General features: G+C 45.6%; 1 protein-coding gene across 1 annotated transcript in view; it reads left to right on the top strand.

Annotated features, from left to right (window-relative positions):
• Antxr1 (ANTXR cell adhesion molecule 1) overlaps nucleotides 1-21,311 on the top strand; it is a 197,714-nt gene extending 176,403 nt beyond the window's left edge. The window contains exon 18 of the mRNA XM_028778462.1: nucleotides 17,783-21,311. Within this exon, the coding sequence (XP_028634295.1) occupies nucleotides 17,783-18,043 (261 nt within the window). The 3' untranslated portion in view covers nucleotides 18,044-21,311. The remainder of the gene's footprint in view (nucleotides 1-17,782) is intronic.
• Nucleotides 21,312-24,125: the final 2,814 nt, after the last annotated feature.

The raw sequence follows: 24,125 nt of genomic DNA, 5'->3' as shown, positions 1-24,125 counted from the left end.
TTTACCAAGCATGGCAGTGCGAACCCGTAATCCCAGCACTGGGGATGTAGAAACAGGGAGATCCTGAGGCTGCCTGGACAGCCAACCCCACTGAATCAGTAAACTCCAGGTTCAGTGAGATGCCCTGTCTCAAAAATCAAGGTAGAGAGCAACTGAGGAAGTCACGTGGACTGAATTCTGCCCCTGTGCATGCACAGAGATTTCTGACTCCCATCAGGACTCAGGTTAGAAAAAAGAAGAAGCAGTTAGGTGCTGGAGAGATGCCTCAGTGGTTAAGTGCTCTTCCAGAGGTCCTGAGTTCAATTCCCAGCAACCACATGGTGGCTCAGAACCATCTGTAATGGGATCCAATGCCCTCTTCTGGTGTGTCTGAAGACAGCTACAATATACTCATATACATAAAAATAAATAAATAAATCTTTAAAGAAGGAGGAGGAAGAGGAGGAGGAGAAGAGAAGAGGAGGAGGAGAAAAGAAGAAAGAGGAGGAGGAGGAAGAAGAGGAAAAGGAGGAAGAGAAGAAGAGGAGGAGGAGGAGGAAGAGAGAAGAAGGAGAAGGAGAAGGAGAAGGAGAAGGAGAAGGAGAAGGAGAAGGAGAAGGAGAAGGAGAAGGAGAAGGAGAAGGAGAAAGAGAAAGAGAAGACGAAGTTATATGACTCTCTCTCCCTGACAGCTGTACCCTGAAACAGCAAACCTGGCTTGTTCTGCATCCAAGTGCCCACTGCTCCACCATCAGCTCAGGTGCTCTGCACAAGCACTTGGGACTATGGGATGTGCTGGGCAGCTGTGGGGCAATGCTCAGACTCATGCAACACCTGGTTACAATTCCACACAGCTGTTTCTGGGTTTGCTGGCACCTTTAAAAGCATCACCTTTCCAGGCGAAGAAGATGGCTCAGACCATGTGCTAACCACTGAACCATGCCTCAGTGCTCTCTACACCTTCATCCCTTTGCCTGTTCCATCTCAAGTCCCTTTCCACATACCTCTGCCATCACTAGGTGTGGCAGTCCTCAAAGCCCACGGCATGGCCTCAGAAGGACAGATAAGTACTCTGATAATCCTTCACTGGCCAGTGGCCATATCTAGGGACTTCCTCTTGCTAACGTTCCTACATCTTAAGAACATCTCAGTGTGAGGACCTAAAGGACTTCTCAATTTTTAACTGTCAAAACTTAGAGGCAGTCTGAACCCACTGTATGTGTAGGGCCCAGAACAGGGTGTCAGATCTCAAGACAAGAGGTCTGAGGCTTCACCACACCCACAATCGTGTCTGCTTTCATTGTCATGACAAACACCTCAGAAAAAATACCTTAAAAGAGGATTGATGGCTCACTCTTTCAGACGTTTCAGCCTTAGTTTGGCTGGCTCCACTACCTGGATAGAATACTGGGAGCATGTGACAGAGAAGGCTGCACACCTCATAAACAGTGAGACATGAAGAGACAGAACAGAAGTGGGACGGGAGCTAAGCAGAGGCACACAATAGTGATGTAAGCCAGAGGTCCCTCTGTAGCGCCACGGCACACTTCCTCAGCTCCCTTGGTCATCCTAACTGAACACCGGGAGGTGCCGGGTACTGTTCTAGAAGCTTCTTCAACACCATATACTACAACAAAGTGCTGAGCTTTGAAAGAGGGGGGCACTAGAAAACACAAAAGCACCAGGTGTAATGGCATCAGCCACAGGAAGACAAGGCGTCTGGGTCCAGGACCATCACTTCTCACAACTGTCCCACAGCTGCGTTCCTCTGCCTCCTACCCAGCCACATCTGTCACCCACATCTGTCAGCCTCAGGAACCTCTTCCTTAGTTGAATGGGAGGAGTCAGTAACCACAGCCTCAGAAGGGACAGTGAGCCAAACCACTCCTGTTCACAGTGGGGTCCTCCAAGGCTGGTCTTACTAAGCATGAGGTCACCTTTCTTCTCCCAGGAGTCTCAGGGTTATTCGAGTTCATGGCTGAATTCATTCCAGGGCTAGTCTTTGAGAAAGGCCCTATGAGGCCCAGATCTATCTCTATTTCTTGTGAGTCAGAGACCCATAAAAGGCCAATCATTTGAAGAAGGCCATGGAGTTGACCATAAAGGCAAGAGTACGCACAGGTCACTCTTGTCCCAAAGGTCTCCTCAGTTCATTGGAAGAGGAAAGTGTGGAGCCAAAACAGTGACCAGACAACATGGGACAGTAGAGGTGAGTGTAGTAGCCACAACCTGGATAGGCACCCGGGCTGATATCTGCCCTCCTGGAAGGCCTTGTACAACCAGGAGGGACCAGCCAATGCCACCCATTTAGACACATTCACTTAAATTATCCAGTGTCAAAATTGTGTTCAGGCCTCCAGTAGGCTCCAATACCCTTCCTTATTATGAAACCATGCACAGTCTGAAATGAGCCTGTGTCATAATACAGACAAGCAGCATTGCTTTGGTCCAAGGAGACATTAGTCAAGTCTCTTCCTGAGTCTGGTCCTTACGAACAAATAAGATTTATTAGGGCTGGGCACCTAGCTCAGCAACAGCGCCCTTGCCTAACACGCCCATAGCCCTAGGCTTAAGCTCCACTACCTAGCCACTGCCACCCAAATTGTTTTTAATTTAGTAATTATCAAGACTGTTTATTTGCTGTCCTTTACACCCTGCCCCTTTCTAATAGGTTTAAGGCAGGTCTTTCTTTAAAGATTCTTTCTGAAATTTAACTAGGAATGTAATGAGTGATTTCTCCCAGGGTCATACAGAACATGGGCTTGGCCCAGCCTGGGAATCACAGAACTGATGAGGTATCTCTTGAACCACAGAAATGAGGCCAGTTGGTACCAGGGCACTGCAGGCCCGGCTGTGCGTGGTTTCATAATGAGGAAGGATATTGGAGCCTAGTGGAGGCCTGAAAACAATTTTGAGGTTGGATAATTCAAATTAATGCTCCTAAATGAATCCCAGATTCTTGGTGCTATAAATTTTCCATTTCTCTGACCATGCAATTGCAGATGTCATCTGAGAGCCTACAGGGCTCTGGAGAACTGTCTGCCTTTGGTTTCAGTTTAAGAGGCATGCAGGATCGTAGTAGCCTCACCTGAGAACAGCTGGACCACCTAGTCAAAATTAGGAGGTACCCCCAAAGCTCTGCCTAGCCCCGGGATGTCACTGCGAGAGTCTGCCATAGCCCCCAGATACCTAGTTCTGTGTCCTCTCCTTTGCAATAAAACATTTTCTTTAGGATCGTATTTCTTGAATTATATAATTTTGGATCATCAGCTGATCCAGCAAAAATTCAAAATAGTAAATCCAAACAAGGTGTTCAATATGGTCTCCCCATGTGGGCAGGGACCAGAGGCCTTCAGCCTTATTATCCTACGAACCCCTAGGAGTGGTCTTTATCCCAAGATCAGAAGAAAAGGCCACACTCCTCATTTTGTCTTTGTGGTTGTTGTTGTTGTTTGGTTTTGGTTTGTTTCTTTTCCTGCTCCTCGTTTTTAAGATACAAGCTAGACTTGCACAAACCACTTCTGCTTCATCCACATTGCTGCAAAGGAGGCCACGTGTCTGGTGCCATTTCCTTCCCTTTAATCCACCTTGTACAAAGCAGGCTGGGAAACATGTGCCCAGGGCCACTCAGTCTGCACTGCTGAAGAGGAAAAGGAAAAGAAACAGTAGACTGTTGGCTCCCAGGAGCTCCATCTCCAAATGCCAACCTATGAGGGCCTTTGTCCTTCACTGTACAGATCTGAGGGGAAGAAACAGAGTCTGTACGGAAGCTGTTCACAAGCAACTGTGAAATCACACAGACAAAAGTGGGGTTTTTTAAATCATTATATCTCTACTTTAGGAAAACACACTTTAAATATCTACAGGCATAGAGAAGGAAGTTATCCTAAAGATGACACTTCTCTCCCTGTGAGAAGGAAGGAGAGGGGGACAGGGAGAATGGGGACAAGGATGAGGAGGAAATCACTACCCTTCCAATGTGAGGCTTCACATAAGAGCAGAAGCAGATTTGAGCTATGCACTGGATGAATCACAATTTTGTGATTTTACATTTTCATATCCAAGCTAAATAATGCTCTTGGCAAGGCAATCTTAGTTTATCTCTGGCACTAACTTTTTAAGGCAAATACCTCAACATAAATAAAATAATAAATAGAAATACTGCACTAATGATGGATCTAAGTAGTTAGAGGCCTTCATCTAGACCCTAGAGGAAGCCAGGAGAAATATCTGAGACAGAGGACAGAAAATGAGGGAAGGATAGAGCAAAGAGTGTTCACCCTGGCTCAGACTTCCACATAGCACACCGTGCCACAGGCTTTTCTCAAGTCATAGAGAAATGCACTAAAACAATGTTCTTTGCTGAGACCTCTCCAAAACAACAATTAAAACCAGGCTTTTTGGCAAAGTAATCCCTGTGCAACTTGGCAGGACCCATGGAGTGCACATTGAACTTCGTGTCTCCAATGAAGGGACGATGGTCAGTGCCAGCTGCTGGGTTTTACAAGAGCAAACTTAAGCGGTATTTAGGGTGCACCACGCTGGGTTACCATTTGTTACAAGCTCCTTCCTCCAACAAATGTTGCCAACCTGGTCCTCCTCCAAAACACTGCCCACTCATCTGTCTGAGTTCTTGTCTTCTTGCCCGGGAAGGTCGGAATTTTTAGACCCAATCCCTGTTTAGTAAGTATCACTTTTGTCTCTTGATCACAATTCCTTGATCTCTTCTATTTGATCACACTCAGATACACACTCAGATACACACTCATGCATTTTGTGTGTGTGTGTGTGCGTGCATGCTTTCAGGACTAAGACCTATAAACAGGGCTGGAGAGAGATCTCAGCCAACAGAGTGTGTGCCTTGCAAGTTCAAGGACTTGAGTTCAGTTCCCAGAATACACATTAAAAAAAAAAAATCCAAGGCGCTGGAGAGACGGCTCATTGCTTAAGAGCACTGGCTACTCTTCCAGAGGACCTGGGTTCAATTCCCAAAGCCCATATGTGTGGCTCACTACTGTCTGTAATCCCAGTTCCAGGAGATCTAGTTCCCTCTTCTGGCTTCTGCAGCTAACCCCAACCCATGCACAGACATACATGTAGGTAAAATACCTACTATACACAAAAAATAAATTTTAAAAAAAATCAGACATGCTGGTGGATGCTTGAAGTCCTACAGCTTAGGGTGTAGAGACAGTACATTTATCCTTGAGGCTCACTAACCAGTTTGCCTATAACTTGAGCTCTGGGCCAGTTCTTAAATAAATAAATAAATACATACATACATACATAAATAAATAAATAAATACTTGTGGATGGCTTCCTAAGATGACACCCAAGGCTGTCCTTTGACCTCCACAACATACACATGTGCACCTCCATACACACACACAGAGAGAGAGAGAGAGAGAGAGAGAGAGAGAGAGAGAGAGAGAGAGAGAGAGAGAGAGAAACAGAGCATGTCATGTCACAGCTTCTTGTATTGATGAGATCTAGTGGAGTTTTAAGCATCCACAGCCAGTGTTTTGGTAAAACCATTGTATGTCATCCGATACATTGTATCTTTCTTGTTTACAATGGTTTTCTGACTGTCCATCAGAGTCCCTCTCAACTTAACTTGGGCGTATGAATACATTTATTTGTATGAGAAGTAATTAATTATAACTTACGTATATCAGACACTGACATTTAACAACCCATGGGACAGCTCGCTCACCCTCTTTGGGGTGCAGCTAACTCTGCCTTACTGCACTTCCTTTCCAGCATAGTATTTATTAAACTGTACTTTAAGACCACCTCAGTCAAACTGGCGCTCCTGGCATATGAACACCCTGTGACTACAGATTTGAGGGATCCCGAGCTGTTGTTTGGGTGACATGGAAGCCAGCGGTTGAGTGTTATAGGCCCAGCTTAGAAGAGTGAACTGCCGCTGGCAGGTTGTCTCCTCACAGCCTCATCCCCAGCTCTTTCTGGGGTCGGTCGGTGTTCTATGTGCAAACCTTTTCAACATGTGTTCTGTAAGGCAGCGTCGGGGATCAGGAGGGATTTCACATGGTTACTGCCAGAGTTGGAGCTTCTGGTTACAGTCAGGATAGATTTTCTGTTCATCACTAGACACACATCTTCTGGTTGCAGTTGTTAGGTCTGCACACTCTGTTTACTGTCAGGGCTGTAGTGTGCCATTACCACTGGGCTGTATCCCCTGGTTGCCCTTGGAGTTCTATTTCCTGGTTACTGTTAGGATTGTATTTTCTGGTTACCATACGAACTATCCCTCCTGGTTACCATCAAGGTTGTATCTTTCTGCCCTTTGACAATCTTACCTTCCTCTCAGGGGTCTAGAGTGTAAAGTCCTACCCAGTCAGACAGCTGTTACCTTGAGAAGTGTTGCATTCAGACTCCAAAGGAAAGGAGGCGCCCATCTTCCACAGGCTGTGACTGTACCTGCTATGCAGATACGAGTATGGTTCCAGGATAAACTATTCTAAAACATACTAACTTAGCTGCAGCTTACTAGGGTTTTTTTTTCTCCAAATTCTCTGGTTTGAGCAGGTCCCCATTCGATAGCCTTCATCTGAGATTTCTTGTGAAACTGTGGCCAGATGGTGGCTGGCTCTGAAGTTCCCAGAGCTACCTGGACTAGGAATTCTACAGGGTTTCTTCACTCTCCTGTCTCTCAGTCTCTGTCTCTATCTCTCTTCCCCTCCTCTCTCTCCCCCTCCACCCCTCCCCTACTCTTTCTCTCATGGCTCCCCGAAGTGGAATATCCCAGAGTCAAAGCCCATGGTACTGAAACCAGGAAGCAGAAACTTCAAGGCCCTTAGAGTCAGACTCAGGCCAGCATACCACTTCCACCGTATGCAGTTCTTCAGGACTGCTAAAGCCTCAGGACTTGAGGAACAGAGATGCAGGTGGCATCAGCCTTGAGTGGGTGGCAGGATGAAGAAAGAAAAAGCTGAGGGTAGCATCTTCTCAGAGGAACTGTTACCACAAAGAGTGAAAAGGATTCTCTGCCCAGTTGGGTCTGAGGGTGGCCCCTCCCTGCTGCTCTTGGGTGGCCCAGTGACTAGAGCAATGGAATTAAAATTGGAGTGAGCATAATTGTGTAAAATATTGAGGGAGAAAGTTCTCGAGCCTGAACCACCCTTGGGCTTCAAGAGATCAAGCTGACAGAGATAGAGAGGCTTTTACATCAGGGAATCATATGCCAGCACCCTTCAAGTAGAGAGTCCGTGTTATTTTTTTTATTTATTAAATTTGACTATAGCATAAGCCACACAAAAAATTGGAAAAAAAATAATTTCTATAAGCCACATTTTCCAACCACGACACACACGCACATATATATGCATGACACACACGCGCACACATGCACACACACGCACATGCACACACACACACATGCACACATATATGCATGACACACACACACACACACATGCACACATACACACACATGCACACACACATATATTCATGACACACACACGCACACACACATATATGCATCATACACACACGCACACATATATGCATCACACACATGCACACACACACACGAACACACACACACACATATACGCACTCGTGCACAAAGCTGAAAGTCAATTATGAGGGAGTAAACTCTTCTTTGTAGAAAATTCTTACAGGTTTTAAAACACTCACAAATGACCATTGGACCTGCAAGGAAATTGAAGCTGTGGTTAGCAGGCATCTAGAAAGTGGTGGCAAGGGAACACCACAGAGAAAACCTGTGTGCTCTGCAAATATCAGAGCCTTGAAGTCCTCCATTGCTGGCTGAGGGAAACGTTAACACAGATGAGTTCACAGTCAGGAAAGAATATACAATTAACCCACAGAGAGCAGACACATAGGACTGGTTAGTAACGAGCAAACTAGAGAGAACATAGGACTGGTTAGTAACAAGCAAACTAGAGAGAACATAGGACTGGTTAGTAACAAGCAAACTAGAGAGAACAAAGTGAGTCCCGTAGAATTGAGATTGGGATTTATGTGAGTTCTCTGGAAATATGAGCATCACTGGCAGATCTTTACATCAAAACAGTCAGTGCGCGAGAGTGTCATATGAAGAGAAAGAGTTCTCCACTCTCTCACAAAAGAGTTCCTGTGCAGACAACACTGTCCAAATGCTTTCAAACCTTTGATGGATTGGATGATGCTCTGAGACATTGTGGACTATTAAACTGAATAGGAGAAAGTGCAGGAAGGTGGAGTGAGGGCTGGGTGGTTAAAGCATGTACTACCCTCACAGAGGACTCGGGTTAAATTCTCATCAAGTATCTACCAACTGCCTGTAACCCCAATTACAGGAGACCCAGTGCCACTGGCCTCCACAGGCACCAGCATTCACACACTGTAGTTAGAGTCTCTATTGCTGTGGAGAGACACCATGACCAGGGCAACTGTTATAAAGAAAAACATTTAAGTGGGGCTGGCTTACAGGTTTAGTTCATTATTGTCTTAGTGGGAAACATGACAACAAACAGACAGGAGAAGGAACTTGAGAGTTGTACATCTTGATTCACAGGAAGCAGGGGGAAAAACACTGAGACACTGGGCCTTGCTTGAGCTTCTGAAACCTCAAAGCCTGTTCCTGGTGACACACCTCCTCCAATAAAATTACACCCAATCCAACAAGGCAACACCTCCAAGAATGCCTCTCCCCATGAACCAAGCATTCAAACACAGGAGTCCATGGGGACCACACCTACTCAAACTGCCAGACATGCACAAAATCATACAGACACATGCAAATACACATAACTAAAATAGTATGTTTTAAGGCTTAACAAGTCAATTTTAAGAAAAGTATAAAAGGACTGTAGAAAAGAAGCCTACAAGTTTTTGCAAGAGATTTCTCTTATTATTTCCATGATCAAGCAAATCCTCAGCTATCTCAGAAGTACAGATCATTTGAAGAGGTAAAAATCGACCAAATTTGTTTTGTGAAGATGACTTTGATGACAAAATAGCATAGTACAGAAGGAAAATGTGCACTCTTTTCTAGTAAATTAGGAGCAACAATGCTAAGTTGAGGCGGGGGTGGGGAGGGGTCAGTCTATTAAGTGCTTGCTGTGCAAGCATGAGGACCTGAGTTCAGTCAGCAGAGCACACATAGAGAAGCAGGAACAGCTATGCCTGGGGGTGGCCGGGCAATGGGATCCATGGGCGTGGCCCTGTGTGATGTTGTAGAACAAGTGGGTCCTTGGGCTCACCAGCTGGCCAGCCTACTCAGCAAATTCCAGGGCAGTAAGAGACTATCTCAATAAATAAATAAATAAATAAATAAATAAATAAATAAATAAATAAGAGGGGGTGGGACCTGAGGAGCCATACCTAAGTTTGACCACTAGACTATACATACACACACCCCAAAGATTAATGATATGATTCTGAAACTTTTAGTTTATTTCAAAATATATAGATAATTTTTATTAGAAAAATTATAAAATGTACCATATTAGTAGATCAAAATAGACAAAAACCAGGATTTTGAATGATCTCAAGAATATTCTCTTAAATTTTTAAATATTACTTTTTAAAATCATCAATTGAATAGAAAATAATTAAATGTGACTAAAAATATGATTATCTTGTTTTATATCAAAAATCTTTACTTTCAAATTTTTGGACTCAGTGAACTGGGACGTAAAAGATACTTTTCATGAACTAGCAGCAGCTATGGCTGCCTGCATGCGGTCAGGCCGGCCAGCATCCTAGCACAGATGGAGAGGGCACCTCGGCCTACACCCCAGCTTGGCACTACTGTTGTAGGTAGCTCCGATGGGGGAGGAGTCCTTGTCTTTAGCTTTGCTAGGGTGACCAGGCTCATAGATGACCCTATCTATGCCTGTGCACATGTGGGCACCATCAACTGGACTCAATGGATTATGAAACAAATTTATAAGGGAATAGCCCAGTAGAGACATGAGCAGAGCTTGTGAACGGGCCATTCACTAAGGGTGTGGACAGAAACCTGTAATGAAATGTAATGAAACCACCACCACCGAAATGATTCCATTCCCTCTGACTGTCACACTGGAAACCTTCCCTTCATGAAACTGTAATTAAAATCATCATAAAATAGTATCAAGACTAAAGGCTGTAATCCATTTTTCTAGAAGAAAAGTTGGCAATATGATCAAACCATGCCAAGGTGCATTAACTAACTCAGCGACTCTGCCTTGAGTGACCAGTGGGTAAATGGACGCAGTCCTGTCTTTCACAGTAGAGAGAGCTGGATTTCTACTGCTCACAGTAAGGAATTTAATAACTACAGCTCATGCTTCTGTGAGAGGTTAAAAACATGAAGGAAGCACAGGACCTGCATATGATCAGTTAGAAATCCTAGCATGGGGGTGGGGCTCCAGAGCCACACCCACAGCTGAGGAGCTGTGGGATTCCAAAGAAGGGAGACTCACTCTTTTTTAGAGGTTGACTATTGCCCGTGTACCCATGGATAACCCACAGCCATATACAGAAGAGCAGCTCTAATGGGACTCAGTAGATGGCAGAGGCACCTAAAGCAAGAAAGGAGAGACACTGTGAAGAGGGACAGGAGAGACAGGGAGGTATGGAGGGAGTAGGGGGCAGATAGAGTTAGGGTTAATGGCAAATATATATGAACATTTCAAATAATAAATCAAGAAAATAGCAGGGAAGTGAAGAGCTGAGCAGGGTTCAATGGCAGAGCCTTTGCCGAGCACTTACAAGGTCCTAGGTACAAGAACCAGAATAAAGGGAGGGGTACCCATGGCATGTTATTTAATTTTTACACAGTCTGATTCAACTGTTGTAAATCCATGCACTGTGTGGGTATCTGTGATTTGTAAAAAGGAAAAACACAGAAGTATTTGAGTCCTGTTACCTACGTTTCTTCTCCCTTCCTCTTTTTCCTCTTCATTTCATGTATTTTCCAAGTTTTCAACAAATATAGAACTTTGCAATCAGATGAAAGGGAGACGTATATTAAATAAATCATATCTCAGTAGTAATTACTGACAAATCATGCATCCTGCTAAAGATAGGCCATTTTGTTTCCACCCTTCCCTTTGCTTCTCCAGCTCCCTCATGTTTCCAAATATTTCCTCCACGCTTTCATCTTACCCCTAGTTTTGGCATCAAAAGACATGATTACAGAGAGCACGCACGCCAGCTTGTGTGTCAGCAGAATGAATCAAATAACCAAGAGAGTTGACCTTGGATCCTTTTCCCCGGACAGCACTTAAAAAGCAGGCTAGGAGAGGAAATGTATTACAGACAAGCCGAGCCTGAGGTGGAGGCAGGGGGCTGGATGAACGCCTGCTCCACCCTGACAGCACACTTTCTGCTGTCCTGGGCACATGCAATACCTGTTTATCTCTGTCACAGAACTGGACCTAGAATGTAAGTGTTGTCACAAGAAAAGCCCGAGCATGGTGTCTTCTTTTGAGATGATGATCGACATTAAAGACAGAAAAGAAAGTGAGTTGGGCCAGAGAGGCTCACCAGAGCCAGCCAACCGCTGTGCTAAGAACTCAGACATCCTGTAGACACTAAAAGTCAAAAAGCAGAAAGAACATTGAATGTGTGTGTACACTTACGACATGTACACTTTGTATACTGCTACATACGTGTATACACACATGTGTGGAGATTTTATATGGAAACCTCTATGTTAAGGAAAAGGCAGGGCCAGGAAACCTTTGTACTACCTGACCAGTTTTAGATGTGAATAGTGAGAATGGGGGAGACTCTTAGGGCTTTAAGTGTCATCTGATTCTCTCTGACACACAGAAGATGGTGTCCCCTGCCCCAGTTTTCACTTCGAGGGTTGGTTGTGCCTCCCTGCCTATCCCTACTTGGATGTTCTGATTCCCAGGAAAGAGAATCCTACTGAGCCAGCCCAGGTTAAATGCCTGGCTCTGGTCCAGTCAATCAATGATGGCACCATCACAGATCACAACTATGGCCGCTTGGGTCCATCTGTTCTGAGTCATTGACTCCGTCTCCACCTGTATCCTCCTGATGCTTGCTCAGTACTGGCTGAAGCCCCTAGTGATTGACAGGTGATGTAACTGCTTGGGAAAGGATGCAGTGACCCAGAGTGGAGAGAGGCATACATGGGAAGATGGTGCCCTGAAGTCCCTGTCATAATGCAGCACTAGAGTGCCAACTTCATCAGTTACATCCTTGGACAGTAGCGAGCCAATGAGTTTTATGGTCTAGCCTGAGAACCAGACATTCTTTCCAAGATCAATTTCCCCAACCACCATCCCAAACAGCCAACTCCAAACAAACTTTGGAAGATTAATCCTATTGTAACTTGAGAAATACCTACAGCCCTCCCAACAAGATAGAGAATGTGAAAACTAGGTCAGAGGAAAAGGTATTTGTAGAGAAAACTTGGCTTGCATGTTACACTTTTTCCGTGATTGCTTTAGTATTCTCTCTGTGAAATCCAATTTCCTTGAATGACCTCTGCTCGTAGGAAACTATTTGGTTTAATTCATGGGGCCATGGCATATGTTTAACCATCTCCGAAGGCCAGCTCCATCTCTGCTGAGCGTGCCTGATACCCAGATGTTTCCTAACACTCAGCACTCATGAGCTCACCCCTGGCAAATGTTCTGCACACAATCACCCCAAAGCTCTTCTCGCGTCTCCCCAGCATCCCACAGGCTCAAACTCAGAAACTCAGGGCCCAGCTTGAATCCTCACCAGGGTAACCTAAGAAGAAAAGGTGAAGCTTCCAATGCTGACATTTTCCAGTTTACTAGTATTTCAGAGACCTAACAAACAGCTGGAAGATATGCAACTCTAGGGATCAGAGCCAGCCAAACTAAGCAACATAAAAAGATGTGCAAACTGGCTTCCCCAAAGAATCCAATTAAACTGCAGGCAAAGGTTTCCACAGTCACCCAGATCTGATGGAATCGGAGGCCAGGGATGAAGGCCCCTAGACACATCTAGCCAGTGCAGAAGATCAAGGCAGTGAAGGCCTCAGAGATGGTAACTTGCCCCAGGTTTCACTGCAAGAGTATGTTAGGGACAAAACAAAGCAAGAGCCCAGCCCCTGGCAGAGCACAGTCCCACACTGCCAATCCTGTCTCCACACTCTCTACAGTCCAAGGAAAAAACCTGAGTGTGGTCAACAAGACCTCATATCCCAACCATGCTGTAATTAGGCAAAAGGATTTGTTAGGGGGCAATTTCCTTTAAAAGAAAATCAATTAAGCCCTGTGTTCCCTCCCCTGTATGACATAAAAACTAAGTGTGGCTGTGCATGTGTGTAACCCCAGCACTTGGGAGTAGAGACACAGCCATCCTTGGCCACACAACAAGGTCAAGGACAGCCTGAGCTACACGAATCCCTGCTGAGAGAGGTGAGATGAGACCAGAGAGAGCACACAGCATCCTCACCACAACTCCCCAAGAACTGGAAGCATCCATAGAGCCCATGGTAAGGTATCTTAATGGTGTCTACGTCTGAAAAGCTAAATTTATGAGGACTATGTGAGCTTTTAAAGAATCCCCCACTCAGAGACGCACAACTGTACAAGGATTATCTGTCAAGTGACCACTTACACCTTGAGATCTTAGTAGGAGCCCTAGCCTCAAGGAGAGGCCCTAAGGCTACCTGGGTGATACTTGAGAAAAGAACCACATACTGTGCTATTCGTGTCATTGAAAAGTATCCACAGAGAGCCTAGACGGGACAGTCTGGGTGTCCTGCAGGTAGAGCAAAGAGCACATCATAGGACCTCATGTCATCAAAGGCTATGGAGTTTATTGTAAATAGAGCCATTGAAGAACCTGGCACTAGAGGGTGAACTCAGCAGGCAGACTTACATTCTAGACAATCTCACATCTGTTGACGGCTTGTGGCCAAGTGCTATACTGTGTAAAGCTAGCTATTGGTCCTTCAGGGATATTTTTGCACTTATCATTCATATCCAGGATAATAGTAAAAAGAGCGCATTCTGGAGCTGTGCAGAGCTAGGCTTCCTTCCCACCCTACCTGTCGCTGCCTGCGTGGTTTTGAACAAATTATTTAAATAGGCCTGAGCCCTCCCTTTCACTTCTCTACAATGGAGGTAATGATACCTTGCTCGTAGGGTTTTGAAGTGCTCATGGATCCTTCACAGATGAAGATGGTGTGTGTGTGTGTGTGTGTGTGTGTGTGTCTGTTACTCAGGATTGAACCTAGGATCTCATGCATGCTAGGCAAGTGCTGTACAACTTATTATATCCCCAGGCCTTATTAAAACATTCTACCAAAGGGGATAAAGAGGTGGCTCCGTAGTTAAGAACACTGGGTCTCCTGCAGAAGTTCAATTCCCAGGGCTCACAGGGTAGCTCATAACCATCTGTAACTTCGGTTCTAGGAGATCTGATGACTTCTTCTAACTTCTAGGCACACACATACTACACAGACATATGTGCAGGCAAAACACCCATATACACAAATAAACTTAAAAAGTAAAATAAAATTCTATCAGAGCATATCTGGAAAAAAAATATAGCATTCTTATTTTGTTAATGAAGAAGGCAAGGTAAACTAAGGTCAAAGCCAGCTCTGGATATGACTCAAACCACCCAGAAACAGTGCTGCGGAGAATTAAACAGAGTTGCAAGGGGCCAGTATCATGAGAGAAAGCTCTGGTCACCATAGCAACTTTTTTAACCAAACACTGGAGATCTGCTGGCGTGTACAATACCAACGACATCTGGCCTTTCTATTATCCCCTCACGAGTAAAAAAATAAGAGTGAAAACGGGAATAAAATGCCCTGTAAACTAGTCTTTAGGCCAATCACACACCCCTGTGTCTCATGTTTATGCTGGCGCCTCTGGCCTAGGTTTTTAGAACACTCTGGAGCCACGCCTCTCTTTTGAAGAGCAAGTCTTACAGTAAATTGCCCCAGGGTGCATTTCTGCTGAGTTTCACTTTTTCTCAGCAAGATAAGTGCAATGCATCATCTGTCAGCTGCATATGCAAAGCACTATGGGATGTTCCATAAGAAATAAGTGACAATGGTCATGTTGCAACAAGAAGGTAGGAGGGGCTCTGAGGCTGCTTCTATCACCTCCCATGGTTCATTGCAGGAGGGGCTCCAAGGCTGCTTCCATCACCTCCCATGATGCATTGCAGAAAGGGTTCCGAGGCTGCTTCTGTCACCTCCCATGGTTCATTTATTCATTTACCAATTTCATTATGGAAGTCACTCATGCTGTGCAACTCACTCAGCACCAAAGCTGGAGTGAGACCTACCTCCAGTTGTATATCTACTACAGGCAAGGCCACCTCTGCCTCCTGTGTCTGTTTCTGCATCAGCAGAGGGCAGCTCTAAATTCCACTGTTTCCCAGACACTATTCTAGACCCTTCTTCCCTTCAGTTGATGAGAGGACTGTCACAGTGCTTGTAAATATGTGGTGTTCTGAAGATCCCCAGTCCACATCAGAGATTTCGACTCCCAATGTGGGCTCTAAGCAGACATTGGTGGAGAGCCAGGAGCTTGTGGGACAGTGGACAGAGGGACCTCCAGAGAGCAGTATCCCCTGTTTCATACAACAAGCATGTGGCCTTCTGAACTAATTGGCCCAGAGCAACGCTAAGATCTGAAGGCAGTGGGACCAGACCTCAGCTCCAGCAGCCCAGAATCTCCTTGTATCTTTAAGGAACCAAGGCCCCCAAAGCTATTAGTGGACATTGGGTGTCTAGGAAAGAAAGCAGAGTAGGTAGCTCAGTAAAGCCCAATTCTGAGTTCTCAATGTGGGACTGTATCACAGACAGCCATAACATCGTGAAGGAAAGACCCTCACATGGTGTCACCAGAAAACTGTCACCAGGGCAGGTTCACTCAGCTATAAAAGAACCACCTGGCCAGGGGAGACTTTACATTTGCAAGTGTTCACCCCTAAAGTTGGACAGAGCCTAGAGTTCTGGGTGGGAAAATGGGGGATGATTGTCTTAGTGGAGCCCCAATAGAGACCCAGTAAAGCTTGGTCCTACAAAGCACATCACCTTGTGACATGCTCACACCAAGGACCCCAGTGCTGGCACCTGTGTGGGGTATCATAATCCTAAGCAGGTACAATCTGGTTGAGTCTAGCTCTTTCTGACCCAGACACTAGCTAACATGGCATCTGGGGAAGGAATTTCCAGACCGTTGCTAATGATCCCAAAGCCTCTGCTTTTCCCAAGAGGCTTCAGACAGCTCCATTCTGACTGAGACTCTCCCGGTCTTTCGTCCAAAACATCTTAGGAGGTTTCTTCTTGTAGAGAAGCAAACTGTCTCCTCTGTCATGAGAGGCAAAGCATTTATAGATAAAACAACTGCGGTGTGTGGCTGGGGTGTGTGCTGAAGACAGTAACTAGAGAAACACTCAGGGAAGCAAAGGAAGACTTGAGGCCAGAGTTATGGGGAAGATGGGTGGGGATGTGGGCCTCTGTCCATGACTCGAAGGATGGGGCTCACAGGAAAGGAAGGGTTCACCTTGCCTCCTCATCTCCCACTCCACACACACTTGCAGCTTGACGACTCAACACAGGACAAGTCTTTGGTCTCTGTCTCTATCTGTGTGTGTGTGTGTGTGTGTGTGTGTGTGTGTGTGTGTGTGCCCACGTTTGTGTCCCTCTCTCTCTCTGACTCTCTGTCTGTCTCTGTCTCTCATCTCTGTCTCTGTCTCTGTCTCTCTCTCTTTCACACACAAACACACACACATACACACACCATGTTTCTTAAGTTCTACAGCCTGGCTCTCTGCACTCCCCTTCCGGCCCTTCTCTGGGGTCTGGTGAGAACTGGGGGCTCTCTGGACATGCCTCTACCAAGGCTAGAATTACAGGCCACACATCAGTGTGGAGAGATAGTCAGGCAGTGCTCTATCCCAGCAGTAGGAGAATGAGCACGAGGAGGAAAAAAAAAAGGCATACTCAGAGGTGACACCACAGGGCTTTCCTAGGAGGGAAGATGATTCTGTGACACATGGTAGGGACAGCCACAGATGCTTCATGGGCCTGGGAAGCCAAGGAAAGCTGGGAGCACACGGGGTGGCCTGGAGCACACAGGGAGAATCTCATAAGAAGGCATACATGACAGGAGTTCACAGAGCTGGTGACATGCATAAGAGACTCTGCCACAGGAAAGTGTAGGGCCTGGTGCCTGGTAAAAGAACACAGAGAGAGCACAGCAGGAAGTGGGGCTGCCTCAGGCTGGCTTCAGGCTCTGTACCCTCCAGAGCCTGTTTGTGGAGAGGACACAGGGGTCTCTCAGCATTGTCCTGTCAAATCCCTAGGAAGCCACACATGGAAAAAGCCAAATTCAGAGATATAGCTGTTCAGCAATGAAATGTCTCTGGTGGAATTTCTTACAAGAAGAGGTTTAGACAGGTGCCTGTGGCCAGCCCAAAAGCAGTCTAGGGTACAGGGCCTGGGGAAAGGGACTTGTTTCTCAACCCCAGAGAAAGGAACGCTGGTGACACCCTACTGACAAGGCTAAAAGTAAATAGGACACCCTTCATAATGTTATCGACCCTAGCATCGACCCTCTTCTCTCCCCACCCAAGACAGTGAGAGACTGTAAGGGAAATGGATTGTGACAATTTTGAGACCCAGCCAGCTCAGGAAGGGACAAAGATTCAAAGAGACGAGTGGCTAATGTGATATCAGGTCACTAGGTCATCAGGTCACTAAGTCAGCAGCACCATGTCACTGTACCTCTTGTCCCTCAAGGGCCACCATGCTCAGTACTTGCTCTACCTTAAGACACTGGTTCATGGTCCTCCTCTGATTCTCTTCCAGGGACGCTGTATCAACTTCACCAGAGTGAAGAACAGTCAGCCAGCCAAGTATCCCCTCAACAACACCTACCACCCCAGCTCCTCACCTCCTGCGCCTATCTACACACCCCCACCCCCTGCTCCCCACTGCCCTCCCCCAGCCCCCAGTGCCCCCACTCCTCCCATCCCTTCCCCACCATCCACTCTCCCCCCTCCTCCTCAGGCCCCACCCCCTAACAGGGCACCGCCCCCCTCCCGACCTCCTCCAAGGCCTTCTGTCTAGAACCCAAAATCCGAGCTCTGGGCTGCCTGAGCAACTCCAGCAGGAGGCTCCTCTGCTGACAGAAAGATCTGCCCAGCCTACGTGGTGAGCGACGGCTGATGTTTGCACGATTTAAAAGCAAGTCGTGATGGGCAGAACAAAATGGGAATTTTGAACTGCCTGAAGACAGACAATGAGACAATGACAGTCACATTATAGCCTGTGACCCCTCACCTCTCGAGGAAGGTTCCAGAGATGGCCACACTGCCATGGTGCTCTCAGCCAGATTATGTCCCATGGAGACCAGGGAGAAAGTGATTTCTGAGAATGGAATGCAGCATTGGATAAGAAACACCCTGACTGAGATTCTGAATGCCACCTCACTGATCTGACTCTTGACCCTTGGACTGGGAACCAGGCCATCCTTACCCCTGGGTACCACCCAGCAACTCTGGAAATGTGTGGTGTCCCTAGTATGCATCAAATAGGTATCCAACTAGGATCTGCAGGTTCCCTTATATAAGAATATATGCTCTATTCTCTTTCCCAAATTTCCTGGTTTCCCAGTGAAGAGAGAAGGGGAAAGGTGCTGTCATGCTTAGAAGTGGAGGAAGTCAGTGCTTAGCACTGATGAAAAACTGTTGATGGGAGCTTCCAGCTGGTACATCTAGAAATGGCTGGCTTCAGCCAGGCTTAGGTCCTAAAACAACAAGCCTTGTCATTGTCAAAGGCAACCTGCTACTGATTCACTTTAAACATCAAGGTTGGTTATAGCATAGATTAAACCTGATCACCCAGAACCTTCCACATGAGACCACAAGGTCCTTCATCTCCAGTACACCAGAGATTTCTAAATCCAGCTAAGAGACAGCAGTCCTGTCTTGGTAAGAAAACCATTTCCAGTTGATTTACTTTGAAGCAGGCCATTGTATGTACAGTATAGCTCCCCTTGGCCTTTCACCCTGCTCACAAAATTTACCAGTTATGAAACAAGGAGAAATACATCCATTGTGTAACACAAAAACTCTGTCTGAGACCTCACCCCACTCCTCCACATTATTCTGAAGCTGCTTGATCAGCGAGCCCTTTAACCTCATGTAAACCCTGGACACTGTCACCCAACCATGAAAACAGAGGTCATTGTCAAAGGCAGTGTACAGCCCATCCAAAGTGATGTTTCCTTCCTCAGTTTTCCACAGGTCCCAAAATTCCTGTCTCAGGCTCCAAAACCTCTAAATTCTTCCCTGCAACAAATGGTTTAAAATGAGCCTAAGTTTTTATGCTTTTTGCTGTGATTTCCAAAGATCCTTCAAGAACTCAAGTTAGCCTCATTCTTTCAGCTTGTTTAGAACAGAGGCATCCAGGTGTGGTGCACTCCATAGACACCAATCCTTGTTCCCAAGGCAGACATTATTAATCAATCTCAGCACTAGTTCTCAATTTAATCCAATTATATTTTCCCACAGTACTTCACATCTCTTTTGACCTGTCAGTCATCAGTTAGAATTGAGAGAGGTAAACACTATTTGTAATCCCTACCTTAGAAAGAAAAGCAGAGGAGAGTGGGGAAACCACCAGCATAAAAAGTATTGTCTGGGGAAAATCAACCTGGAAGAACACCCAAGTCCAAGACCTGTGGTGCTGACACCTAAGTAACACTTTCCCAAGTATACCCCAGACCTCACCCTTCTCCCTGTGGCTGCCACTCCCTGCTTTTCAGGAGTTATGAAAAAGATCTCCCTCACCCTTACTGTGCCCCCACACTATCCTCTTGTAGAACAAGGCTTGTTTAATGTAGTCCCTTGTTAAACAGGGGCCAGAATGTCTCAGCCACCTGAGGTGACATTGCTGAGCCCAGAAAACCATTCCAAAGAGAATGGGCTCCCCAGGCTCAAAGGATGCAGACCATGAGCCCATGGTGACTGTTTTGACTGCTGGCAGTACAAAACAGCCCCCCCCCCACTCCTGCTGCACGATTTGTGTAGCCATCAGAAAGTAGGAACCAAGATGCTGGCATTGCTGTTCTATAAGCGTGGGCTCCCGGGAAGGCAGCAGACTCCAAGAGCAGGCTACCCTGTGCCTTGTGCAGTGTCCCAAGAGGCCGTGGTAAAGTGTCTGAGGAAAAATGAATGCTGATACATGGCGATTCTGAGAAGAATTTGCAAGGTTTGACCTTAGAATTGACTGAATGTCCTCCCTAGTCATTCAGAATTATGGTTAGAAGTTTCTAGAAACTGTCAAGGTTACTACCTTTCATAGTAGGTTACTACAGGCAGGAAAAGCCTTGACATGGTTTACAAAGTCCATGGGTTCTGTGTCATTCCCTGTAAGCAACAGAGATGGTGATTGTAATTAGCAAACTGCATGTGTTATTTGTTTGACCCCTTGTTATTGTCCTTACGGAGGTTTTCCTTTTTTATACAAGCCAAATTTTGTTGTATATATTCATATTCCACGTGACAGATGGAAGCACGTCCTATCAGTGTGAATAAAAAGAACAGTTGTAGTAAATTATTAAAGCCGGTGATATTTCATGGCAGGTTACCCTACCAAGCTGTGCTTGTTGATCTCCCATGACCATTCTGCTTTTACAATGTACAAATAGTTACTGAGTGACGACACCCTCCTTTACTCAACGCCAAGGACAGCCTTGCTGAGAACTGCAGTCCTTCTGCTGTGACAGCCAGCTCAGAGACAGATCCTGCCTGGAGCTTGGCACACACTTTTGGGAGACATAAGAGCTGTCTTTCCCCAGCATCAGGGACAAAGCTACCATAAACAAGTGGGAAAGTCTTGGCTCTCCAGCCTGGGACAGGGGTCTCGCTGGAAGCCCAAGGAGAAGCGGATATGATCCTCACTTGCCACTTGCACACAATATGATGGTGGAAAATCCATCAAAGAATTATCGTGAGAGAACGGCCAACAGTTCAGGAGCAAAAGGGATTCATGCTGTGTAAAGTGGGTGGAATTTGTTTGCAAGCTATGCAAAACCTGTTCGTACTCACCAGGCGGATGGAAAGGTTTTTTAGTTATCTGAGCTCAGCTGCGTTATCACGCTTGAAGAACCGATTTAAAAGAATTAGAATATGATTTCTGAATACACATAACATTAAACTCTTCTCTCTTTCTATCGCAATTTAGTTACGGATGTTCAGCATCTCTGAGTTATTGTTATAAAAGGCTTGTCATCACCGCACTGTGCTCTAGGAGACTGGGCTGAACCTGTACAATGGTATACCCTGGAAGTTGCTTTTTTAAAAAAATAATGATAATAAATACCTAAAATCAGTGCTTTTTACTTGTTATTTCTATGCTTGTCATAAAAACAAAGTGCATGTGCTTCAAATAGTTACCAAGGATCATAAAAGCATAGCTAGAGGGCTAATGCTTTGGCTTAGCTGGTAAAGGAGCCTGCTGCCAAGGCTGACAACCTGAGCCCAATCCCTGGGACCCACATGGTAGAAGGAGAGAACCCACTCCTGAAAATTGTCCTCTTGTCTCCCTGTGCACACTAAAGGACACAAGCATCCACACGCATGCACACAGAGATACAAAAGAAATGTAAAATCTTTAAACAAAAGAAGTACTATTCTGTACACTGAAATATATGTTTTTTCCAAATCATTTTCTACCCATTAAAATCTGTACTACCTTCTTTAGCTCTAAGATTTAAAGTGGTCCTCATTTCTAGTAATAATTTTCAAATTTAAAAGTGCATTCTTGGTAAATGAAAAATAGAATCCAAAGAAACGAAAATGCAAACAAAAAAAAATGAACTGAGGCAGAAACAGGAGAATGGCTGCTAGTTAATGGCTAGCCTGGGCTATATAGTCAGCTCCTATCTCAAATTAGCAAAAGAATACTGTGTTGTTAGGATTTGAGTCTGAAACACGCATGCGCGCGCGCACACACACACACACACACACACACACACACACACTCACACACACACGCACACGCACACACACAAGTTTCTATATTTGAGCACCTGGTACTCCAAAGTTTTGAGGTGTTACCAGACCTTCAGGGAGTGGGATCTGGATGGCAGAGAAGAGTCACTGGGCAGGATTGAGGGTTAAAGCTGCGGGTCCACCATGTGAGAAGTAGTGGCCACCAGGGATCCACTCGACCACACCCTCCTTCCATGAGGCTGTTCACTCTGTGACTGAGACGAGAGAGCCTGCTGTCCCTGAAGGGAAGGCCAGGTGCTTGCCCTTATGCGGAAAGTAATGAATATAGCCAGTGAAGACTGGTTTGGTTGCTGAGGCAGAAAGGAAATGGTTCTTCTCCCAGAGCTGCTGGCCGGGAACTACTGTGGAGAGCCCGTGTCTATCACAGAATACACTACTGTTTTTATGGTATCTCTGCGTGATCCCAACGCTTTCCTTCCTAAACCTCCCAGTGCAGCTGTTTGCATTTAGGGAGACGGGTCTCTTACTAGTTCCCGGGTTTGTTTCATATGACTTCATTACGACTAGATTCGCCTTAAGCAGAGTAAGAAGATCTGTAAACACAACCGGGCCACCATTTTTTCCAAATTTCATTACTATTCACTTAGGATGTACACTTTGAATATGCCACATTTTTTAAGTTGCATCCTTAATACACAATCTGAGATAATTAACAGGAATTTGAAAGGAAAACAAGAAAAGCTGGAATCTTCTCGTACTCCTTACACCAACATTGATTGCAGTTAGCTTATATTGGGAAAATGGAGCTGGAGGAATGGTCCGCAGTTAAGAGCACCTGCTGCTCTTCCAGAGCATCTGAGTTCAGTTCCCAGCACCCATATCAGGAGACCCGCAAGCACCTGTGACTCCAGCGCTAGTGGAATCCAACGCCCTCTTCTGGCCTTTGAAAGAACTGTTCCTAGACGCTCATATACACGCAAAATAAACACATGGAAACATAAATAAAGGCAGGAGAATAACTCTTTCTTAAATGGAAAAATGTTTGCTGTATGGTAGAAAGAACTTAAGATGTTTGCATTCCACTGGCATGACCTGTCGACTTTCTCCTGAAATCACTTCCAGTTCTCTGAGCTGAATATGCAGAGATGTCATCAATGGACCAGCTGCTGGCTGTGAACAGGAGCTTAAGTTCCTTGCATGCTCACCACTAAATCCCATCATCTGTCTTCAGTTCAATTTGTCTTAGTTAAAGTTTAGTTTGCTGTGATGAAACACCATTACCAAAAGCAACTTGAGGAGTTTGCTTTCATTCACAGTTCCACATCAGAGGAAGTCAGGGCAGGAACCTAGAAGCAGGAACTGAAGCAGAAGCCATGGGCGTGGGGGTGACGGGCTTACTAAATTTCTCTTGATCACAGTGCTTACTTATACCATCCAGAACCACCTGCTGAGGGGTGGCGCTGCACCCTATGTCTGAGCCCTCCCATATCAACTATTAACCAAGAAAATGCCCCACAGACTTGCCTACAGATATATCTATGAAAGCATGTTCTCAGTTGAGGTTCTCTATAGCTTGTTTCAAATTTATTTTTTAAAAAAATCAGCACATTGTCTTTTGAAATATTCATATTCAGATATAAAAAATTAGAATACTATAATATATACATTATAATATAAAATATATGTTATATTTCTGTTGCTGTGAAAAAAAAGTACCCAGACCAAAAAAAAAAAAAAAAAAGTAACACAGAAAAGAAGGGGTTCTTTTGGCTCACAGTTCCATAGGCCATGCAGTCGGTCACCACGTGGGGAAGGCATGATGCCAGGATCATGAGGCTAGCCTGGACTCATGTACACACAAGAAGTAAACAGTGGGAACCAGAAGTAGGGCCAGGCTACAAAACCTCAAAGCTGCCCCCCAGGGGTATACTTCCTCCAGCAAAGCTGGAGGTTCTAAAATTCCCCAAACAGCACCACCAGCCAGGCACCAAGTATTCAAACACATGAGCCCATGAGGGCCATTTATCACCCAAGCCACCACGTGTGCCAGGCAGGGCTGGCGTACACCAAATACTTGGTTTTTATTTTGAAGATTGCGCCATAAGCATTGGTCCCACCACAGCTCATGCCAAAGCTAACCATATCTAAGGAGCGCTGTGCTTCCAGCCCATGTGATCGGACTCCTCTCTTGT

Source organism: Grammomys surdaster, unplaced genomic scaffold, assembly GCF_004785775.1.
Source record: "Grammomys surdaster isolate TR1022 unplaced genomic scaffold, NIH_TR_1.0 336, whole genome shotgun sequence".
Classification (NCBI taxonomy): Eukaryota; Metazoa; Chordata; class Mammalia; order Rodentia; family Muridae; genus Grammomys; species Grammomys surdaster.
Note: the sequence above shows the minus strand (reverse complement) of the source record. Positions and strands in the feature narration are given on the sequence as shown.